Source organism: Peromyscus californicus, unplaced genomic scaffold (genome assembly GCF_007827085.1).
Source record: "Peromyscus californicus insignis strain IS unplaced genomic scaffold, ASM782708v3 Scaffold_9__1_contigs__length_137607984, whole genome shotgun sequence".
NCBI classification, from domain to species: Eukaryota; Metazoa; Chordata; class Mammalia; order Rodentia; family Cricetidae; genus Peromyscus; species Peromyscus californicus.
In genome coordinates, this window is record NW_026294617.1 from 115,116,378 (window position 1) to 115,139,416 (window position 23,039).

At 41.6% G+C, this 23,039-nt stretch overlaps 1 protein-coding gene across 1 annotated transcript; it reads right to left on the reverse strand.

Annotated features, from left to right (window-relative positions):
- Positions 1-550: 550 nt before the first annotated feature.
- CUNH4orf17 (chromosome unknown C4orf17 homolog) lies at positions 551-21,524 on the reverse strand. The gene is made up of 8 exons (XM_052731217.1): positions 21,224-21,524; positions 15,324-15,527; positions 12,360-12,424; positions 8,255-8,398; positions 5,590-5,671; positions 4,397-4,604; positions 2,866-2,909; positions 551-1,078 (listed from the first exon to the last, which is right to left on the reverse strand). Exons 1-8 carry the CDS (start codon positions 21,354-21,356, stop codon positions 891-893), a joined length of 1,068 nt encoding a protein of 355 aa, XP_052587177.1. The 5' UTR covers positions 21,357-21,524; the 3' UTR covers positions 551-890.
- Positions 21,525-23,039: the final 1,515 nt, after the last annotated feature.

Consider the following 23,039-nt stretch of genomic DNA (forward strand, 5'->3'; position numbering starts at 1 on the left):
GATCACCTGTAGAAGACAAAAAACAGACTTCCCAGAGCCTCCCAAAGGAAAATGACTTCATTTCCATTTTAGCCCATTCCACATCTCTGCCTCCAGAACTGTAATAGAATAAAATTGTGTGACATTAAGTTGCTAAGTTTATAATACTTTGTTACAGCAACAGTAGAAAATTTAGTACTTTTCTCTGGTGTAATTTTCTTCTTTCTGCTGGGTACAGTTGGCAGTGATATCCTAGATGATCATTGAGCCACAAGGTGGAAGGATCCTGGGCCTCTCAATCAACAAGCACTGCAAAGGTGTCCACTGATTCTGAATGTAAGCCCTGAAGCACATGTTACAAACTTATAATAATAGAATAATAGCTGTAGCCCAAGAATAGTTAAATTAAAAACACCAAAAAATTCTATATTATTAGCATTCACCATTAGCACTGAGTGGAAATAAACTCCTTTCTGGCTCATGAATTAAGGATACTTTTTATTTTATTTTTTTTCTTTTTAGAGAGATGAGAATTATTCCACATAATAGGTTGCCAAAACCAGCTCAAATGTTAAAATTCTCAAGCAATTTTCCCCCACTCTGGATTTAGATTCAGGGCTCAATTCTGATTATGGATGGCTTTCTGGTATCTGCTCTATATTAGGTACTAATACTATTAGTACAGGAAAGAAAGTTGCATTTAAATAAGCATATTTCTTTTATGTGTATTAAAACTAACTACAAATAGAAATAATGTCTTCATTAATATTTATTTCTAGCATTGTGTACATGTGTTTTTGAGACTTACATGTGCCACCATGTAGAGGACCGTTTGGTTATTTTTAAAAGGATTTTTGATGTTCTGTCAGTGTTCAGCTCATCTTTGTGAAAGAACTGGCCAGTGTCCATTTCTACCTTTGGTGTGTTAAAGGATAGAGTGCCCTTTGAGGGCTGTACACTTGCACACTCCTTGCTGACATTGGTTTTGTTGATTTGCTGTCCTGAGTGTTAGACCTGAGAGGAGTCTTTGGTTTGCTGAAATATTCTGTAACAGGTGTTTTCATCTTGTTTCCTCTTATAAACAATGGGGTCTCAGTTCCTGAAATAGAAAAAAAAACATTAAATAAGACTATAATCAAGAGGCTGAATTTAGCTTCTGCTGTGTTTTATGAGTGAGCAGTGTGGGGTTAAAAACAAAACAAATATGAAGGTTAGATGAATAAAAAACACTCAAATGTCATAACAGAATCGATTCATTTTTACCATGTTCACCTTCAATGAGATATTTGTGCTCACCTACATGATCTGTTTTCTCACTCTTAGAGGTGATGGTGGGGATGGTTTAGAGTTGGTGAAGTGTGAGGGGGTTGGGGAAAGGACTGGACCAGTGAGATAAAGATCTGTTATCCTGACAGGTAAAATGAGAGAACAGACAAGCATCTTAGACCAATTTAACTGCACTCCACAGACCCTTGCAGAGCCCACACAGTCATTCCACGCCAGGAGCAGGTTTGGAGATGCCAGATGTCAACTGTGGAGAAAAGCGGTGCAATCTGGAGAGTCCTATTTAAAAGTCTATGCATCTGGGCAGGGTAAATATATGTGTGGGCCATCAGTGAGACTCATGGGTAACTAGAACTATCATGTAATAATTATCATTCTAGAGTGAGGAATCTGGTGGGAAGGGCCATCTTAAAGCAAGGGATGGGATATGCTTTCCGATCTCAGCTACACTTACTGCTTGTTAATGTATAGAGCCACTTTGGATTTTGGTGAACTCCATGGGAAAGTGACAAGGCCACTAAAGAATTCTACTTGGTGAACCTCTCATTTCTGGTTAAGGGGAACTTGGAGAAGCAAGACAGATTTTTGTATTGGAGGCCTGTAGATTTACGTGACAATTGCTCTGTTGTCATTAATGCAGTTCTTGTTTTACTGCTGGGAGCTGCAAATCTCCAGAGAGGCTGCTCTTGTACTCTTCGAGACCAAAGTAGGCTTTCTATGACAATTGAGTCTCTCTGGTCTAAACTGCAGGCTGGTACTGGGCTTCTGATTGGGGCACACTGGTTCTCAGCCGCCTCATAGGGTACCTGTTTGTGATTGCTGCAGTCATATTCTTTTCTGGTAGATTTTCTTTACGGTGAAATCATTTAGGTCCATGACAGTTAAACCGAGCAGAATTAACCAGGGAAGCCGCTGTCTCTGGACGGGTCGGCAATCCTTTTCAGTGAATGAGTGGGACTACTTGCAGCCACTACTGTCTGACTGTGTTGCTTTTCAGAGTGTTTGGTCCCAAAGAAAACTTTTTTGTCATATTTATCTTACACAAAATTTAGCAGATGTGTGCTGTGGGATGGTCTGTATGTCAAATTACTCTGATTGGTCAATAAATAAAACACTGATTGGCCAGTGGCTAGGCAGGAAGTATAGGCGGGACTAACAGAGAGGAAGAAAAGAAAGAACAGGAAGGTGGAAGGAGTCACTGCCAGCCGCCACCAGGACAAGCAACATGTGAAGATGCCGGTAAGCCACGAGCCACGTGGCAAGGTATAGATTAATAGAAATGGATTAATTTAAGCTATAAGAACAGTTAGCAAGAAGCCTGCCATGGCCATACAGTTTGTAAGCAATATAAGTCTCTGTGTTTACTTGGTTGGGTCTGAGCGGCTGTGGGACTGGCGGGTGACAAAGATTTGTCCTGACTGTGGGCCAGGCAGGAAAACTCTAGCTACAGATGTGCTTTAGAAGAGTGGGTGAGGCTGAAAGCTACTCTCAGACCTCACTGATTGTCCTTGGAAAGCCAAGATCCTTAGCACCCATGTCCCTAAGTAGTCAGTACCTATTGACTTCCTCATACCGTCTGCAATCACACAAACTGTACTTAACCTTGTGATACAGCCTTATTGCCTTCGGATCCTTGACTTGACATTCTAAATCAATTGGAGAAAGAAAAAGAGTTTGAGAAATAGCAATAGACTATAGCATCAGCAAGCTAATGGCATCTATCTTAAACACGCTATCCCAACCTTGGTTTAAATTACTTACCAATGACTACTTACTGTGAGCAAATATCTAGCAGGCCTATCATAAGCCACTCACTAAAGAGGAGGTCAGCTCTTACCAGGTCCTACTTTCTGATTTCACAGAAACTTAACAGTGCAGGCAGTTAGAATGTGTACTTTTTAAAGTGACATTATCTTTATCATATTATTTCTGTGACTTTACATTTAACCCAACTTTTAGTTTACTTATTTTTATTTATTTATTTATTATGTGCACAGTGTTCTGCCTGCATGAGAGAAGAGGATGCCAGATCTCATTATAGGTGATTGATAGCCACAATGCAGTTGCAAGGAATTGAACCCAGGAGCTCTGGAAGAACAGCCAGTGCTCTTAACCTCTGAGCCATCTCTCCAGCCAGCCTAATACCCATTCTTTCAACATGCTATACATAAATATACATGTGTTTCTTTTATTTGTTTGTTTTGCTTTTGAGACAGGGTCTTTCTATTTTAATTTATTATACGGACTAGCTTTAAATTTTAATTTATTTTAAATTTGCAAAAGCCTTGCTCCGGTCTCCTCAGTGCTGAGATTATAGATGTTTACTACCACACCCAGCTCTGTTTCTTCTTTTGTTAAAATCACATGGTTTAACAAATACTGCTTCTAAAACAGCGTCCAAATGGCTTAGTGATTATTTTTCTCTCTGAAACTTCCTAGGAATATATCAGTTGAAGTGATTTATTTTTATCTTCATTGATTTACATTAAAAATCCATACCTATATAATACTAGCATTTACAAACTATGCATAACACTAATAATAATAGTTCCAGTCTCCTTTATGGTTTACAAGCTTAAACTTTTTTAAAGCCCTTGGGGCTAGAAAGATGGCTCAATGTTTAAGAAAGCTTACAGTTCTTGTAGAGGACCCAAGTTTGGTTCTTAACACCAAGAGGCTCACAACTTCCTGTGACTATAGGGGCATCTGATGCCCTCTTCTGGCCCCTGTGAGTATTGCACTCATGTATACACACACACACACACACACACACACACACACACACACACACACACACACTAAAAATAACCTTTAAAACACCTTTTTAAAGCCTTATATTTTCTTAGATCTCTAGATGTCTAGTCTTACTTTGCCATTAGTGGAAAGGGAATTTTCTTCAAAGAGAAAGGTTATTTATTAGCTAAAGAATACAGCCTCTGCCGAAATGTTCTGAACAGTAGAACTGAGAACAACTTCGTTATTGTGTGTGAAAATGAAAGAAAACAATGATGTATGTGCAGTCACTTCCTGGGTAGAGTTAAGACTCAAAACCTCCGCATGACTAGCAGTTGAAAGAGAAAACGAAGTATGAAGTCGTTATATGCAGAGGTACCTGGGTGGCCTGTTTAATCACCTGGGGGGCTGATGTCCTTCTCTAGCTCTGGTCAGCACTTTCGGTTTGGCAGGTGAGCATTGCATTGATTTGGTTGTGGTGGGTGTTGCAGCTATGGATGGCTTCTTGGGCTCTGCTGCTGGTTCTGCTGGGGTATTTCTTCCATGGCGAGTCAACAGGTTAATGTCAGAGAGTTCAGAATGAACCAAAGCGGATACCCACTCCTTTTCTGGTTTGGGGGGAAAGGTTGGAGAGCATGGAAGTTACTAATGTCGTGTTGACGAGAAGTGAAAGTTTTGTCTCTTTTTAAGTCAGTAATGGGTTTCATTGTGACATTGCCATATATTTACGTCACTTCAACGTGTTCTTTTCCCTCCCACCTCCCCTGCCTACCTCTTGCTAGTCCATTGTGCACTATTCATGGAGGCACTTGCTTCCACACCCCCACACACACACACAAGTAATAATATATTCTTTTGTAAATGCATGCAATTTATTAAATGTCACAATTCCCCACCCATAGAAAATTGCCCCCAAGCACTTTGCAATTAAAAAGTAGTCTTGAATTCTATGGCAAGGTACTATTTTTCCAAAATGCTCCCCATTTTCAGAGAGTACTCCCCAGACCAATATCACCCACCAGCAACACCTGGGAAGGTGTTAGAAAAGCATGTTCTTGGGGCCCATGGAGGAGGTCTTGGCTCAGTCTGATGATCAGCTAGTTTAAGGATAGCTGATATGTGCTGTATGGATTGCCCTGCAATGTACTGGTAATTTTCATGACACATACAAGGGACAGCCCAAGAGATAACAGGCATTAGCTAAGATTAAATCATCATAGCTATGAGGACTCTGAAACATGGAAGGTCATGCTACTACCCTCCACATCAAAGAAAAGAAACAAGCCTATGTTCAGATTTCACAATAGGCCAGAGGATGTGTTCCTGGAGGGCCCTGGGGTATGAAGCACAGAGGAGATGCAGAAACCAGCCTTAGCTGGGAAGACATGTTTCCTATTACTGTAATGAGAGACACTACATCTTTTGATTATCTGAATGGCCAGCATGCATGCAGGTAGGTGTACAGGCTTACAGGGACTCTGGGCAAATAATTCGGCAATATGTATTTATAATCCCCAGGTAGGTGGCTTCTGTGTGTATCATCTCTGACAATAACCCGAGGTTGGTGCCTGCAGACGCTCATTTTAACCTCACCTTTGGTGCTTGCATGAAGCAGCCACTGCAGAACTTCGGCCAGGGAATCAGTATGTAAAATGTCACTGAGCTTTGCCAGGATCTGAGAGGGAACACACAGTGAGAGAGTCAATGGCATCAGGCTCACAAGGTTTCCTTCTCTTCCTTTAGAATCTCATCTCCCCAAACGTCACTCCGGGTACATGCTACTTGGGTCAGTTGGGATCTAGTTTGCGAGCTACATTTCCAACAGTGCAAAGAGCAGTCAGCGAAGGCATGGCCAGTTCAAGTGATGTCTGTTGTGTGTCGTGCTGTGTCTATTTGATTCTAACATCTGTTAGGATCAACTTACTCCAGGAAACGGACCCCTTGTGCGGGCTTCCGGGGGCCGGAAGGAGAATCTCCTTGTCAGGGAAGTTGGCTGGCTGGCTGCTGCTCTCCTTGTTTGGCTAAGAAGGATGTCACTTGAGCTGGATGGTGCCTCAATTCTTTGAATACAGTATTGGGCCCACTGAGACAGTGAGACAGGAGCCTAAATCCCAACAGTCAGTGAAAATCCATACTTGAGATTGTGGGAGGGGGTTTTGTTTGCTTTTTTCTTTCCCTCAAACTACAGGTCTTTCCTCCTGAAACTCTCCTTCCCTTTTGAAGAACAAAACAGTAAGATGAGAGCTTTTGTCCTTTAAGCATTCTGTTGTGGTCGTGCAAGTTTCTACTAAGAAGTCAGCAATCATAGTAGCAATGTGTGTGGTGTGGTGTGGAAGATTATTTTAAGATGTGTTGCCTTTGTTTATGCTCTGGAACATTTGTTTAATATGCAACGATGTGTGGCATTCTTTTATGTTGCATTTGTTTAAACTCTGTGAAGTTGTGTTATTTTACCTGTCTAAAACATTTGATGGTCTAATAAAGAGCTGAACAGACAATAGTGAAGCAGGAAAAAGGATGGGCTGGGCTGGCAGGTGAAGAGAATAAATAGGAGAAATCTGGGAAAGAAGAAAGAGCAAGAGAACAAGGAGAGGAGGATGCTAGGGGCCAGCCACCCAGCCACCCAGCCACCCAGCCAGCCACGGAGTAAGAGTGAAAGTAAGATACACAGAAGTAGGAAAAGGGACCCACCACCCAGCTCCCAAATAAATCACACATGGAGTCTTATTATTACTTATAAATGCGCATCCTTAGCTTGGCTTAGTATCTAGACAGCTTTCCTTAACTTAAATTATCCCATCTATCTTTTGCCTCTGGGCTTTTCCCGTTTTCTTACTTCTGTGGCTTGCTGTGTAGCTGAGTGGCTGGCCTTTGCAGAAGTCCTCCTCCTTTTCTGGCTCATTGCTCCTTTTTTTTTTTCCTCCCGGATTTCTCCTTTTATTTATCCTCTCTGCCTGCCAGCCCTGCCTATTTCTCTCTCCTGCCTTGCTGTTGGCCAGTTCTTTATTAGCTCATCAGGTGTTTTAGACAAGCACAGTAACACAGCTTCACAGAGTTAAACAAATGTGACATAAACAAAAGTAACACACCTTGAAATGCTATTCTACCTCACCTCTGTGTGTGACTTATTTGGGAGGCGGGTGGTAGGCCTCCCAAAAGAGCACAAACAACCAACAGTGGTGCGTCTTCTTTCTCTGGTTGTCAGCAGCTGGATTTTGATGCTTAGAAGCAATTTACCCCCAGTTTATCTTTCTTAGGTTTAAGTTTCTGTCCACTTTAGGAGAATGTTAGCTACTAACTCATCCCATAATTTGTATGTTCTAATCTTTACTGCTTCTGAGATCCCAGTTACACAAATAATGGAATAGTCACTATATTCTCACAGGTCAATCGGCTTGTTTATATTTTTAGATCTAGGTAGATTTATTGCTCTGGATTTAAATTGGTTAATATTTATGTATATGGTGTGTGTGTGTGTGTGTGTGTGTGTGCAAGCATGTGTGCCCATATGTGGACATGCATGTGGAAGCCAGATGTTGACACTGGGTGTCCCCTCAGTCACTGTCCCCAGCTGTAGGATTAAAGTAACTCCATTCTTCGCGTGTGAAATGTCTGGGTCTCCGTTGAACTCTTGGTGTATTAAGCAGCTCTCTGCACTCTGGTGTGTGTGTGACTGACAGCCAGCAGCTCCCAAGGATAGTTCTTTCATCCAGTCTTTTCTCCTCGACCTCTGCAGTTTGCTCTCTGTGTGTGAAGGTTGACACTGGACCAAAGACTCAGTGGGCCCTGTGCGTATTTCTGGAGCTTGTTCTCTACATAGCGTTTTCTTCTTCAGCATCTTACTTACAAACTCCAGCCAGCTCAGCATCCTCAAGCTCTAATCGTTTTCCCTGTAGTGAAGCCCACTGCCCTGCGGGTACCACTTCTCTGTGCCATGATTACGAATGTGCCCTAGCAGAAGTCTGAGTTAAATGCAGTAATCCTACAGTTTCACGGTCATGGAGCTGTGTTGTCTGTTGTCAAATACCTAAAAACAACTTATTCATATATTCTTCCCCTCTCTGTGATGATTTACAATGGAGGCTAAGTCCTGAGTGAATCTATCATTTTATCATCTATTATCTGTCAGTGTCACACACCTGTGACATTGCTGCTCGCTCTCGTGTGTGTGTGTGTGTGTGTGTGTGTGTGTGTGTGTGTGTGTGTGTGTGTGTTCATGCTGTTTGCAAGCTATGGGTTTAATAAACCTGCCTCTTACCTTTATCTCCTGCTCCAGATAGTTTGGTATGCACACAGTGTTTTCATTCCCATCCGTCTTGGTGCTCATCACCTCCGAGTACCTGGAACCAGCCGCAGAGCCCACCCTTGGAGGCAGTAGTGGCTTTTTGGCTTTAAATTCACCCTAAATGAAAGATACGGCAAGATTGGCATGCGTTGTTGCACTTGTAATTTCTATATAAAGTAAATGTAAAACTAATGAGAAGCATTAACTTTGCTCACATTTTAAAATTATGTTTATTTAACTCTGTGTGTGTGTGTGTGTGTGTGTATGAGAGAGAGAGAGAGAGAGAGAGAGAGAGAGAGAGAGAGAGAGAGAGAGAGAGAGTTTGCATGCACATGAGCATAACATGGTACATATGTTGTCGCAGGACAACTTTCAGGATTCAGTTCTTGTCTTGTGTCATGTGAGTCCTGGGTGTCTGCCACAGGTCATCAGGCTTGGCGGCGGCAAGGGCCTTTACACACAGACCTATCAAAGGCCAGAGAAACATTTTTCTTTAATGGGAGAACCATACAAGCAAGCATGATGCTAATAAATTTAAGTGTCCTCTAAACTCTACCAAACCTTTGTGTCTGGAGACAAAGCAGATGGTGATGTATTATGGACTTTGGTTGAAATAATTTAAAGCCCTTGATGAAACTCAAGATAGTAATCTAAATGCTGAACGTGAAACGTTTTGTATATTGTTGTCCCAGGCGGCAATCAGCCCCCACCACGGATGACCTGTGTTGCCTTGGGAAGATTCCTTTACCACCAGGAAGGCAGCAGAGAAGAGTCATGTTTTGTCTGCAAAGAGACTTCATTGTGTGAGCTCTGCTTCCTTGCTCTGCTAAAAGCTGGAAATTTAGAATTAGGAACTAATTTTCTGGGTTTTAGTAGCTGAATGGGAAATAAAAAGGCCTGTTGTAGTGTGGGCTCGAAATACAGTCTGCAGGTTAAGCAATCACAACAACAACAAAAGAGTATGGGGACTTTGAGTGGAAAGAGCTACAAAGGCCTTGGATCGCAGAGCCTGTTCCAGGGAAGGCCTTCCAACCACCTTAGCGGTGGCCGGTGTTACTGACACACCAAGATAAAGAGGAACTGAGTCAACCTGGACTTAAGATTACCAATATGAGAGAAGAGCCTTTAACTTCTGGCAGCTGGGAGAGCAAAGCTGTATCATATTCAGATTGATTCTTTTTGAAAACTTCTTATGCTTACACTAACGATTCTGCTTCAATGCCTCTCATTAAATATAACTGAAATATCTGATTGGAGTTTTAAAAAATAAAAGAATCAGAATGTATAGAACAACATGGAATTAACAGTAATCAAAAAGGGAAGTAAGAAACAGAAGTTCATTAAATGTAGTAGACATTTTTGCCTTGAGATCGTTGTATGATAATGAAAACCAAGAGCTTTTTGACTACCTGAAACTGTCTGAAAGACAGATCTCGCAATGACAACCACCTAAGAACTATGTCTCCAAGATGAAGGTGACCTAATCATGCAACAGTCCTTGAATAAGATCAGTGAGATAGGAAAATCCAAAACATTGATAATAACTGATGAAGTTAAACATTTATTTTTGCAGAAGATGAACAGAATTTGTAAGCCATTGTGCAGGCAAGTTTTATGTCAACTTGGCAAAAGCTATAGTTTTCTGAAAGGAAGGACTCTCCACTGAGAAAATGACTCCGTAAGATCCAGCCTTAAGGCATATTCTTAATAAGTGATACATGGGGGAGGGCTCAGCTCGTTGTGGGTGGGGCCACCCCTGGGCTGGTAATCCTGAGTTCTATAAGAAATCAGGCTGAGCAAGCCATGAGGAGCAAGCTAGTAAGCAGCACTCCTCCATGGCTTCTGCATCTGCTCCTGCCTCCAGGTTCCTGCCCTGATTGAGATCCTGCTTTTAATGATGAACTAACTGTTACATGTAACTATAAGTGAGATTAACCCTTTCCTTCCCACGTTGCTTTTGGTCACAGTGATGATAATCCTAACTACGATACATATCAAGGGTGAAAGGCATGAAGTGCCATCATTAGGGACCAGAAGACAAACTATGCAGGTATAAAATCATGGAAAAAATGTTTTTTGAACAAATGTGTCAGTAAATCATAAAAGTTAAATGAAATAGATAAATTCCTTGAAAAGAATACAAGCTCCCTAAGCTCACTAAAGAAGAAACAAACAACATATAAAGCAAATCTCTATCTGTGAAAAAGAAATTGAATTCTTAGTTTAAAACTTTTAACTGGAGGGAAACTTCAAGCCTGGATGACTTTAAAGATTCTAGTCATCAACTCTGTATAGAATCTTCCAGAATTTAGAGATCCCAACTTATTATGTTGTGCCCACTAGTCCTGAAAGCAAACCAGGAAAAGATATAAGAAAAAGTTTTATAATATAAATATATAATACAAATATATTATAATAACAATACATTTGCATATATTATAATTACATTGCTTGGCAGAATTCATCCTCCATGTCTGATAAAGCACTGGAAACAGAAGGAAGCCGCCTCAGTCATGTCTGGGCATCTGAACTGAGTGAACCAATACCATGCTTCAGGATGAAAGTCTGAATGATCAAGTACAGGGCGAGGCTGTCGGCTCCCGCTGTTTCTAGTTCACACTGCACAGAGGTGTGGCCTTCACAGTCAAGCACAACACACATGGCAGCACGCAAATCTGAAAACATAATAGTGTGGGTCCCCTGGCAATGGAACCAGGATTTACCCCGGGTACACAAACTGGTTTTTAGACCCCATTCCCTATGGTAGGAAGCCTTACTCAGCCTTGATGCAGGAGGGAGGGGCTAGGTCCACCCCCAACATGGTACAACAGCCTGTGTTGACTACCCAAGGGAGGCCTTTCTGCCTATGAGGAGGGGATGGGGGTGGGATGGGAGTAGGTGCGGGGAGCAGGAGAAGAGAAGGGAGGGGGAGAAAATCTTTTTTTAAATAAAAATTATATATATTAAAAAATAGAAAAATCAGAAATTTAAGCCTTACCCAAAGTAACATTTTTTTTTTTTGAGGAGACCTTGAAACAAAAAGGCAAGGTTCAGATTTAAAGAAAACATTTGCAAAACACATGTGGCAGAGGATTTACATAGACTGTGTACAAAGCCTTCATATCACAATTTCAATATGGTCAACAACTCAACTTCAAAGAGATCTGAACATCCACCGCCCATGAAAGGTCACATAAATGACAGGGAAGAAGAGGGAAGCGGTCAACATCAGTCGTGAGAAAAAGTCAGAACTCAACCCACACAAGGAACAGACTACTCTACCCCTAGGTTAACCTTGTTTGCTTGCTTGTTTTAAGACAGGAGTCATACTTCAGCCTCCTTCCTGCTAGGATGACGAACTGCAAGTACACTTCACTTCTATGAGCTAAAAACTAGAGCCAATTGTTTACATTTCAGCAGAAAGTGGAGAAAAGGAAACTGTGAGCTATGAAGGAAATGGGAAGCAGAAAACAACTGGCCATTCCTTTAAACCACTTTCGACACAAACCACCTAAGAGTCAGTTATTGTATTTGCAGGTATTGACCAGAGGGAAGTAAGTATGGATGTACACGAAGACCTATGTGAGAGTGTTCATCTTAGCTCTGTGAAAAGGTGAACATGACCCTGGTGCCCTTCAACATGAGCCTGGGTTCACAACTGTGAGACAAGCAAGCCCTGAGTCCCTTGGCATTAAAAAGAATCGACAAGCCACATGGGTGGATCTTAGAATAATCTCGCCAAGTGAAACCAGACTTTGAAAGAGAACTCGCATTTACATAAAAGTTAAAAGTCTGTGCCACTTTAGTGACACAAAGCAGATCATCATTTGTCTTTGGGAAACCCATGGAGCTAGCAGACATGTACATGCTCCTGACTTCGGTAGTGCTTCACCAGGAGGTGTAGATGTACTTGTCAAGATCCAGCTAATTGTTCATTTGGGATAAATAAACATCTTCTATCATAAAGGTATATTTTAATAAAGCAGTGAAGATATTGAGAGAGAGACTTCTCAGAAGGACTGTAAAGTAGGGCAAGTGTCAGACATCGGACAGCTAGCTGTAGGCGCTGTTGGTTTACCTTCTTTATCACTAAGGGATTGTCGCAGGAAGTTTTGAAGCATTCATTGATATTTCTACATGGCTCTGAAAGAAATTCGGGAAATGTATTTAAATTAAATCAAAGAAATTTCAATCGATGCTTTATGTATTAGTAGCTGAAATAAACTAGTCTGTTCAAACTTAAATTAAGGTCGGCTCAGGCCTATGTGTGCATACGAGAAAACTTGTGATGGAAACTGTAGTATAATAACATTGGATAAGTGCATTTATGTTTTTAAAAAAATACTGGTTCTATTCCCAGAATGATAAGATGAAGACATATTGGAAACCAGCCTGCCTACCTGCCTGCCTGCCTGCCTGCATTTCTTCCTTCCCTCCTTCTGTCCTTCCTTCCTTCCTTCCTTCCTTCTTTCTTTCTGTCCTTCCTTCCTTCCCTCCTTCTGTCCTTCCTTCCTTCTTTCCTTCTGTCCTTCCTTCCTTCCTTCCCTCCCTCCTTCCTTCCTTCCTTCCTTCCCTCCTTCCTTCCTTCCTTCCTTCCTTCCTCCCTTCCTTCCTTCCTCTGTCCTTCCTTCCTTCCTTCCTTCCTTCCTCCCTTCCTTCCTTCCTCTGTCCTTCCCTCCTTCCTTCCTTCCTTCCTTCCTTTCTTCTTTCTTTCCTTCCTTCTGTCCTTCCTTCCTTCCTTTCATCAGTCCTCCATTTCTTCCCCCTCTCCCATCTCAGTCTCACATCACTACCCAGGCTAGCCTGTGATCCCCTGACTCAGCTTCCCAAGAGAGTAGGATTGTGGGTCTCTTCCAGCAGCCCTGGCTACTACACTTTCTTGATCCAATTAAACTGATTGTAAAAGTAGAATCCTACTGTATGTTTCTTATCCATGTGTCTGTCACTTCTGTTTAATAGACAATTGGTATGTTTTGTTTGCCCCAAAGACAGAAGATTTGCACTGAGTTATAATTGTATTTTTAATTTTGTTTCTCAGCCTTAAATCCCTCTTGGCCTGACATCATCCACAGCTCTGCTCAGCTTCCTCTCTTCTTAATGAAGGTATGTCCTCTCGAAGCCATGCTCCTTTACCAAAGCCATAGCCATGCACCATTTTTGTTAGTAAACTTTTTTGTGTGCATAATCTCCATAGTAGCTAAATTCATCAGTTCTGTCTGAAGAAAGATTGTTACTTCTGATAATGAACACAGTGTTATGGCTGGTGACCATGTTCAGTTAGTGGTGCCTTGCTGAGAACAGAAACTACTCTGTTTTAGGAAAAACAAATAAGTAGTATAGGGAACTGAGCATGTGTAATTACATTGGGAGGACTGGAGTGTAAACATTTGTTTTGAGGTCTAGAAATCAGTGACAGCCTGATTCAACCCAGAATCACCTACGAAGAAAGTCTCAATGAGGAATTTTCTGAATCAGGTTGACCTGTGGACGTTTCTGTGAGGGACTGTCTCGGCTGACTTGGTTGGTATGGGAAGACCCAGCCTGAAAGTGGGAAGAACCATTCCCTGGTTGGGTCACTGAATTCTCTCATAGTAAAGAAGGCTAATTGAGCACAGGCTATGCATTCTCTCTGCTCCTGACTGTGGACATGGTGTGACCAGCTGTCTCAAGCCCATGCTGCCATGATTTCCCCGCAGCGATGGACTGTAACTAAGAACTGTGACCTAAAACACACCCTTTTCCCCCTGAGCTGATTTTTATCACAGTATTTCATCACAGCAATAAAATGAAACAGGACAGGACTTGGTACTAAGGGAGTGAGGTCATTACCGTCATAAAACTGTGTTGGGGGCTAGAGAGACAGCTCTGAGGGTAAAAGTCCTAGATGCTCTTGCAGAAGAACTGGGTTCAGTTCCAGCATGCACATGGTGGTTTACAACCATTTCTAGTTCCAGTTCCAGTGGATTTGATGCCCTCTTTTGATCCCTTCCGGCACCAGGCACACTGTGATGCACATATATGCATTCAGGCAAAACATTCATATATATAAAATAAAAATCTGAAAACAAAAGTTTAAACTGAATGTGTTGTTTTTGTACTTTTGGACTATGTTGTTGGAAGAATGTGGAAGCTTTTGATATATTGATCTAGAAAAGCCAATGCATGCTAGAAACAGTTTGATGGGCTAATCTGGTGGGATCTTGGAAGACAGTAAAAAAAAAAAAAAAAAAAAAAAAAAGCATCTATTAATTTATTTAATCGAGTACGAAAGGCCAGACACTGCATGTGAGCTGGAGGGAAAAATAAGAGTGTCGTGAGCACAGAAGACAGAGCCATCAGGACGTGAACTTATGGAGGTGAGAGTCCTGCGGGAAAGATGTGCACACATCTCCATCCCCGCTGTGTCTACTGGACCTACCTTTGTCCATTGTTTCCCACCAGTGTTGGCTAGCCTCACATCTGCCATCTCTTAGCAAGCTTGTCAGTAACTTTTCCCGCCACAGATATCTGTCGGAAGTATGTTAGAGAGGGAAAGATTCCTTTTGGCTCATGGCTGAGGTTATAAAGTCCATCTTTGCAGGGACGGCTTGGTAGTGGGAGTGTGAGACAGCTGGAAGTCAGGAAGCAGGGGATGGATGTCCATGCTCAGCTGGCTCCTTTCTTCTTTCCCTATTTTTGTTCAGTCTGGGAACTCTATTGTGTGAAATGGTGCCACCCACCTTCCCTGATCACCCACATTCTCCAGAAACACCTTCCTCAACATATCTACAGGTGTGTCTCCAGGCTATTTTAAATCCAGTCAAGAGTTGACATTTGAAATCTATTATCACACAAACTCTTCTAAGGACTGGATGCTATACCAAATACATCAAACAATAATAGTATTTGTTAATAGTGTCTTACTGAATTGTGGTTAGAGGAATGTAAATTGTCTATATTGAATAATCTATATCATCTGTCACTCTAGCTAGTTAGGCAATCAGTCTTTCCAACTATTTGTAAGTGGCCTAAGAACATTTTCCATTTCTTTATAGGGACTCACCAGACTGAGGTCTTGAGGGAACTTTATTCCAGACTGGTGACAGCCCTCGGGTGGGGCTCTCCAGGGCTGCAGTGCTGGGCGGATTACTGAATTTGGTTAAAGGTGTCTCATTCTTCTCTAAGTAGTTCAACTGGCCAGTGCTAGCCAGCATTCTAAGTGGGATCTCATCGTCATTCACAGTGCAGATTGGGATGTTGTTCAAACCTGGAAAAAGAAGGATAACCATTTGTTTGTTTGTTGACAAACCTGTCTGGAACATACCCCATCACTCACTGTCACCTAATGAATGCTCTTACGTTTCCTACAGCACTTACCACTAGTCTTATTAAATCTGTTTGTAAACTGCTTGTCAGAGCTGCACTAGTATATGAGCCCCGCGGATGAGTGTTTTACCTGTTTTGTTTACTGTCTGTTGCTAGTACCTACTCCAGTGCCTGGCAGAAAGCTAGCGAGCTTCGATGGCTGAATGAACGGCTGGATAATACAACCAAATACAAGGCTTTTATTTGGTTAAATACTTCATACTTTACTAAAGGTAACTTTCTATACAGAAATGAGAATTCTTGAAGACACTATCAGATATTATCATTATACTTTAAACACTAGAATAATGATTGGCCCTGATACGTAATAAATAATTGCATAAGAAATTAAATATAGGTAACCTTACACACAAACACATGTATTGAAACTCCTAATTTCTCTTTTAATTAGGTTTTTAGAAAGAAAGCATGCAGTATATGTGTTGTGTGTGTTGGAGGACTTCACGAGAGAATAGATCACTCCATTCCTAGCTTGTTTCCTTATTAATGGTTCACACTTTTTCCATACTCACATACAAATGTGCACACGTGGCAATCTCATACCAGACAGAAATAAAAGGAAAGAATTCAGATTCCATCTAATCAAGAGTTAGGTAAGAACTACTTTTCAAAGGTGTAAAGGAAAAAATACAACAGCATGGTAGTGGTTTGAAAGTCCAGTGGGACATTCATAACTGACAGCTTGTCCATGAGAAGTGAATTCAACCTGGCAGTGAAGGAAGACTTGTCCTCCAGCTCAGCAAAGGGTTCGGGAATGGAGCTGGGCTCCAGAGAGACCAGTGCCCTCTCTGGGGAGTCAAGTTTCTGCGGCTGAGGTTCTAAAGCTCCCTTGTCTGAGATCCCATCAAACGCTCTGTCCTCATGGCCCTTCGTCTCTGATTGATATTCAATCTTAGTTTGATGGAAGAGTGGCTGTTTCTGTCCAGGGTAACTGTTTCCTTAGTGGATGACTATCCTTTAGCAGGAAGTTTTAAATTACAGAAATGATTAACTAAGAAAATGCGTACTATTTATCCTAGTTTGCTTTCCTATCGCTGTAATAAAACACCACAACCAGAAACTTGGGAGAGGAGAGGTTAGTTTGGCTAACACATCCACATCACAGTGCATCATAAAGGGGAGCCAGAGCAGAAGCTCAAGGAAGGAACCTGGAGGCAGGAACTGAAGCAGAGGCCATCTCTACCATTGTTATGAGTCTCTACTATTGATTCATAAGGCTGTATCAACTTTTGATGCTTATGGCTCTGTCTGGGAAATTGCCTTTTGATGAATGGCACCCTCATGCACAGCAGAGCACCACCACCTAATTCCTGGCTTATGGAAGTCATAAAGACTGAGTCTTTTTTTATTTAATTAATATTTTATTCATTTTACATACCAATCACAGATCCTCCTCTTCCCTCCTCCCACCCCTCAAGCCTTCCCTCCCCAATCCACCTCCCATTCCCTCCTACAAGAAGGTAAGCCCTCCCATGGGGAACCAGCATAGCCTGGTACATTCAGTAGAGGCAGGTCCAAGTTCCCCCCTCCCCCGCCCCACCTCAAGGCTGTGCAAGGTGTCCCACCATAGGCACTGGGCTCCAAAACACCAGCTCATGCACCAGGGATGGATCCTGATCCCACTGCCAGGGGCTCCCTTAAGCAGATCATGCTACACAACTGTCTAGCTATGCAGAGGGCCTAGTCCAGGCCCGTGGAGGCTTCACAGCTGTTGATCTAAATTTCATGAGTTCCCACTAGTTTGGTTTGGTTGTCTCTGCAAGTTTCTCGATCATAATCTTTATGCCCCTTGCTCACAGAATCCCTCTTCTCTCTCTCTTCAACTGGACTCCTGGAGCTCGGTCTGGTGTTTGGCTGTGGATCTCTGCATCTGCTTCCATCAGTTACTGGATGAAAGCTCTATGATGACAGTTAGGGTATTAACCAAATTTGATTACTGGAGTAAGCCAGTTCAGGCACCCTCTCCACTATTGCTAGTAGTCTAAGCTGGGGTCATACGTGTCGATTCCTGGGAACTTCCCTAGCACCTGGTTTCTCCCTATCCCCATGATGTCTCTCTCTGTCACGGTGTCTCTTTCAAGGCTTTTCCACTCCATCCCTTTTCCAGCTCGACCATCCCATTCCCTTATGTTCTCATTCCCTATCCCCAGTTTACTTATGGAGATCTCATCTATTTCCCCTTCCCAGGGTGATCCATGCATCCCTCTTTGGGTCCTCCTTGCTAGCTAGCTTCTCTGGAGCTGTGGGTTGCAGTCCGGTTATCCTTTGCTTTACATCTAGTATCCACTTATGAGTGAGTACATACCATGTTTGTCTTTCTGAGTCTGGGTTACCTTACTCAGGATAATATTTTTTAGTTCCATCCATTTGCCTGAAAATTTCATGATGTCATTGATTTTACTGCTGAGTGTATATGCACCACATTTTCTTAATCCACTGTTCAGTTGAGGGGCATCTAGGTTGTTTCTAGGTTCTGGCTATTACAAATAGTGCTGTTATGAACATAGTTGAGCATGTGTCCTTGTGGTATGATTGAGTATTCCTTGGGTATATGCCCAAGAGTGGTATAGCTGGGTCTTGAGGGAGGTTGAGTCCCAATTTTCTAAGAAAGCACCATATTGATTTCCAAAGCAGCTGTACAAGTTTGCACTCCTACCAGCAGTGGAGGAGTGTTCCCCTTGCTCCACATCCTCTCCAACATAAGCTGTTATCAGTATTTTTTATCTTAAAGGCTGAGTCTTTATCTGAAATTGAGAACCCTATAAAAAGACTACCCCATCCCTGCTCTCCCTTGTGGGCTTGGTTGAGGCCTCTGTGACATCCATGTGGTATTTTACTTTCTCCTTCTTGTTTAATTCTGCTTCGTTTCTTTTGTTTCTCTAGAGGAAAACATAGGATACTATGGCAAAATATCACCTGACCATCTACATTGAGGATATGGGGCCTAGAGCATCTCTTTGAAGTGACATTTAAGCCAACATCTGAAAGATGAGAGATATCATTAATGGTGTTTTCTGTATAGAGAAAATAAGTGTGAAAACCCAGAACTTATGAAGGGCTTGTTATACCTTCAAGAAACTTGGACAAGCCCAAGTATAAGGTGTGTGCATATGTAGGTGGGGAATATGTGAGATGAGTTATAAAAGACAGAGGTCACATCACAGGATTAGACAATATTATCATATGTGCCTCTGAGGGATTTTAGCAAGATGTTTAAATGGCCAAATTTACATTTTAAATATGATTTGTGTGGTGGTTTAATAGAGAATGGATTGGATAAGAGTAACTGATTTTTCTGGGTTTTTTGCATCATGACCATCCTGATTATGTTTGTCAGATTTGTCAAAATAAGGATAGCAGTAATATTAGCGAGTATGATTTGAATGGGATGTTGAGGCATGTGGGAGCCCACAAAGATTTCCTAGTGAGACCTGAGCCTGATTTACACAGCAGGGCTGCATCAGGGGATGAACTGACCATGTGCATGGTTACCAGGTGTTTGGAAGCGTCTGCACTTGGCTGTGCTAGGGGGGCAATCTTTTGTTCCAATCCTTGACATTCCTTTAAAAAAGCCCTTTAGAAGAGACAGAAGGGGCCAGTAAGGATCTGGGTCTTCCCGAGGATATCCTGTGTTTCTATCTGTCTCTCTCTCCCCTCTATATTTCTATCTAAATCTCTTATCCCTCACTCCTCAAGAATACCCTGGGGGAAAAAGGTGGGGGCAGGCCCCCCACAGAGGCAGCACAATGCAGTGGGCTGAAGAGTGGCTCGAAGATAAGGCTGTGAGAACCCTGAGTACACATACCTCTCCTGTCTATGATGTGTGTTTTGTAGCATGATATACAGAACTTCCTAAATGTGCTCAGCAGCCAGTGACCCCTTTCCTCCTCTCCAAATGAGCTGTACTCCGCGTATCTATCTCCTGCTCCATTTCCTGATGCTCTTTTCCATGTTGTCAACTTTCATATTCACACATGTAACCACAACACAGTACTATTGTTACCAGGCTCTGCCTGTGTGGTCACTCCAAGTCAGTGTTTGTTGACTACTTATTGAGGAAGCAAGGTGGCTCTCATAGGAATATGAGTCTCAGGGAATAAGATGAAGGACTAGTGATTAACTCAGCAACTGAGGTAGCTTTTGTGGAGGGAGGTGTCCTACAGTTGCCCCCATCTGGAGTGAACTGACTGAGTCACTCTATCTAGTGCCAACAGTTCTGTTTGTTTTCCATGTGCTTTGTAATCTTGATAACTCCACCTCCTCAAACACCATTTCTCTCTAGAGGACAGATATATGTAGAAATTATATGTGCGTTTATTCTTCAGTACAAGCTGAGAGAATATACTGGCAATGTCTGGTTTCCAAGGAGCTTGCTACAGAAAGATGAGGAAATGGAAAGGGAAGGAAAGATAGGGAGGGAGGGAGGTAAGGAGGTAGAGAAGAGAGGAGGAAAAGAAGGAGATAAAATATATGCTCTTTAGTATGACATGGTCAGTAATAGAGTGGCTGGTTATCATGTGCATGACCCTGGGTTCCATACCCAGCATGTATGCATATATATGTACATAAATGCACTTCATATGGCTTATGTTTAGATCCTGGCATGGGTGTCATGATGGCTCTTCTTGTTTGTCAATTTGACTACATCTGGAATTAACTAAAACTCAAAAATGGCTGGGCACACACCCATAAAGAATTTTTTACTTAACTGGATCATCTGAAGTGGGAAGGTCCACTTCTAATCTGGACCTTTGAGATGGGAAGACATACCCTTAATTCGGATCTTTAAAGGTGGGAAAACCCACCTCTAATCTGGGCCATACCTTCTGCTGGAAGCCTATATAAAGGATATGGAAGAAAGATGCTCTCTCTTTTTGCCTGCTTCTTCCCACCCTTGCTAGCAAGTCCATTCCTTCACTGGCATTAGAGCTTATTTCTTTGGGATTCTGGCATATACTGAAGGCTATGTGAGAAATCCAGCCTCATGGACTGAACAGTCACTGGATTCTTGAACCTCTCATTGGTAGACAGTCATTATTGGATTAGCTGGACCACAGTCTGTAAATCATTCCAACAACTCTCCTTCAGATAGATGGATGGATAGATAGATAGATAGATAGATAGATAGATAGATAGATAGATAGACGGATGGACGGATGGATGGATGGATAAATAGATAGATAGATAGATGATAGATAGGAGATAGATAGATAGATAGATAGATAGATAGATGATAAATAGATTCATTCATGAAGTTCCATTATTCTAGAGCACCCTAATACAGGTGTGAAGGTAGTTAAGAATTTAAAATACATTTAAGCCAATTGGTCAGTATCACCTTGAGCTCCCTGAATGACTTCCCAGGCTCTGAGTAGTTTAGTCCTTAGGCCCATGTCCCAACACAAGCAATCTATGGGCTAATGTCTAGCAGAGAAGGTACTCACAAATGTATACAGGCACTATGACCTGGCTTCTAATATCTTAGCACCTTCTTTTACCAGTGGTCAAATACTTTAAGTAAAAATTACAGTTTTTGCACAGAGGAGAAAAATATCCTACTAGCTGAAGTCCCATTACCTTTGATGTGGCAAACTCTTCTGGGATGAGGCGTGTGCCTGACTAGGAAGCAGCTGTCATTTCTCGCCATCATGTGGTTGCCTTTGCTCTCTGAGTGAAGAGAAGATGTTGGGGATTTGAGGATCGAGTTCATGGCTTGTTGGGTTTCCTCTCCCCAGTTGCCACAAGAGTTCTTGGGATCTAGCTTGATTGGCTTCACTCACAGATGGGCTGAAACCTTGAAAACACAGAATGTCAAATCAAACTTCTATAAACATTCCAGACCAGAATAGAACATAAGTTCCCCTGGAAAAAAATTGAAGTACCTGTGAAAATGACCTCTATTTTACTTTTAATTGTATTTAAGATCACTGTTGTCCAATGAATAATTAATTTACATGATTATTTCTTTTAATGAAGTAAATTTAAAGTAGGCTTTTAAAATACTATATCAGCAAAAACACTTTACATTAAATTAGCCTTATATAAGGAACTTTCATTTTGTATCTTTAAGAAACCTAGATTTTCAAATTTATATCATTCTTCAAACAGCTAAGACTCCTAAGAGAGTAAAAAGATGAGGGAATGACACTAGTCATTCAGCTGATAAGCTGGATAGCATTTGCTAAGTTGTTTGCAACATCCAGTGATATTAGATATTCTTTCAATCATTGATTAACACCAATTACACACCATAGATACAGAACTTTAAAATGTTATGGTTCTTGATGAACTCACAACCAAATGAGGGGGGTGGAAAATGGATTCAGAACATACAAAAGAATTATTTAAACCTTCTGAAAATGACATGCTATTCTTGGAGCTGTAGAGAAGGCTCAGAGGTTAAGAGCACTAGGCAGGTCTTTCAGAGGACCAGGTTTTGACTCCCAGCACCCATATGGTGGCTCAAAACCAACTATAACTCCAGTCCCTGGGGATCTGATGCCCTCTTCAGGACTCTTCAGGCACTTCATGTACATGACACACAGACAAACCCACGGAAAACACCCCCACACATAAAATAAATAAATGCAATTTAAAGAGACATACTACTCTTGAAATTTAAGAAGACATTTTTGATAGATGTAGTATATTTTCTATGTTATATGTAAACGTTATTCATCATACCAGAACTGGCAAAGAGACATTTTTATTCCCATTTTTTTTTCTGGTCAGAGTAACATGTAGTACCAAATGTCCAATAAATGGATGTTGTTGAGTATTTCTGGTTTATTGGCATCTTTTGTTTATCCATTTATGTAGTAGTAGTAGTAGTAGTAGTAGTAGTAGTAGTAGTAGTAGTAGTAAAATATATGTGTGTGTGAGAGAGAGACAGAGACAGAGAGAGAGAGAGACACAGAGAGAGAGAAAGACAGAGAGAGAGAGAGTGGGCTCATGCATGCTGCAATGTGCATGTGCAGGTCAGAGTACAACTTTTACAAGTGGGTTCTTTCATTCCATCTTGGGATAGGGGGATTGATCTCAGATCTTTAGGCTCATACAGCAATTACTTTTACCCACTGAGCCATCTCACCAGTCCCTATTTATATCTTTTTATACCATAGCAATCTGTTCAAGTTTTTCCAGGGTATATTTTTAGAATGCCTGGTGTATAAATTATCAGCCATGTTACCAGAAAACACATGAATTTTAAGAATTTCATTTTGGTGTGTGTGTGTGTGTGTGTGTGTGTGTGTGTGTGTGTGTGTGTGTGTTTGTGTGTCTATCTGTGTGTGTTTATGTGTATATGTGTATGTTTATGTGTGTATGTCTGTATCTGTGTGTGTGTCTGTGTCTGTGTGTGTCTCTCTCTGTGTCTGTGTGTGTCTCTGTGTGT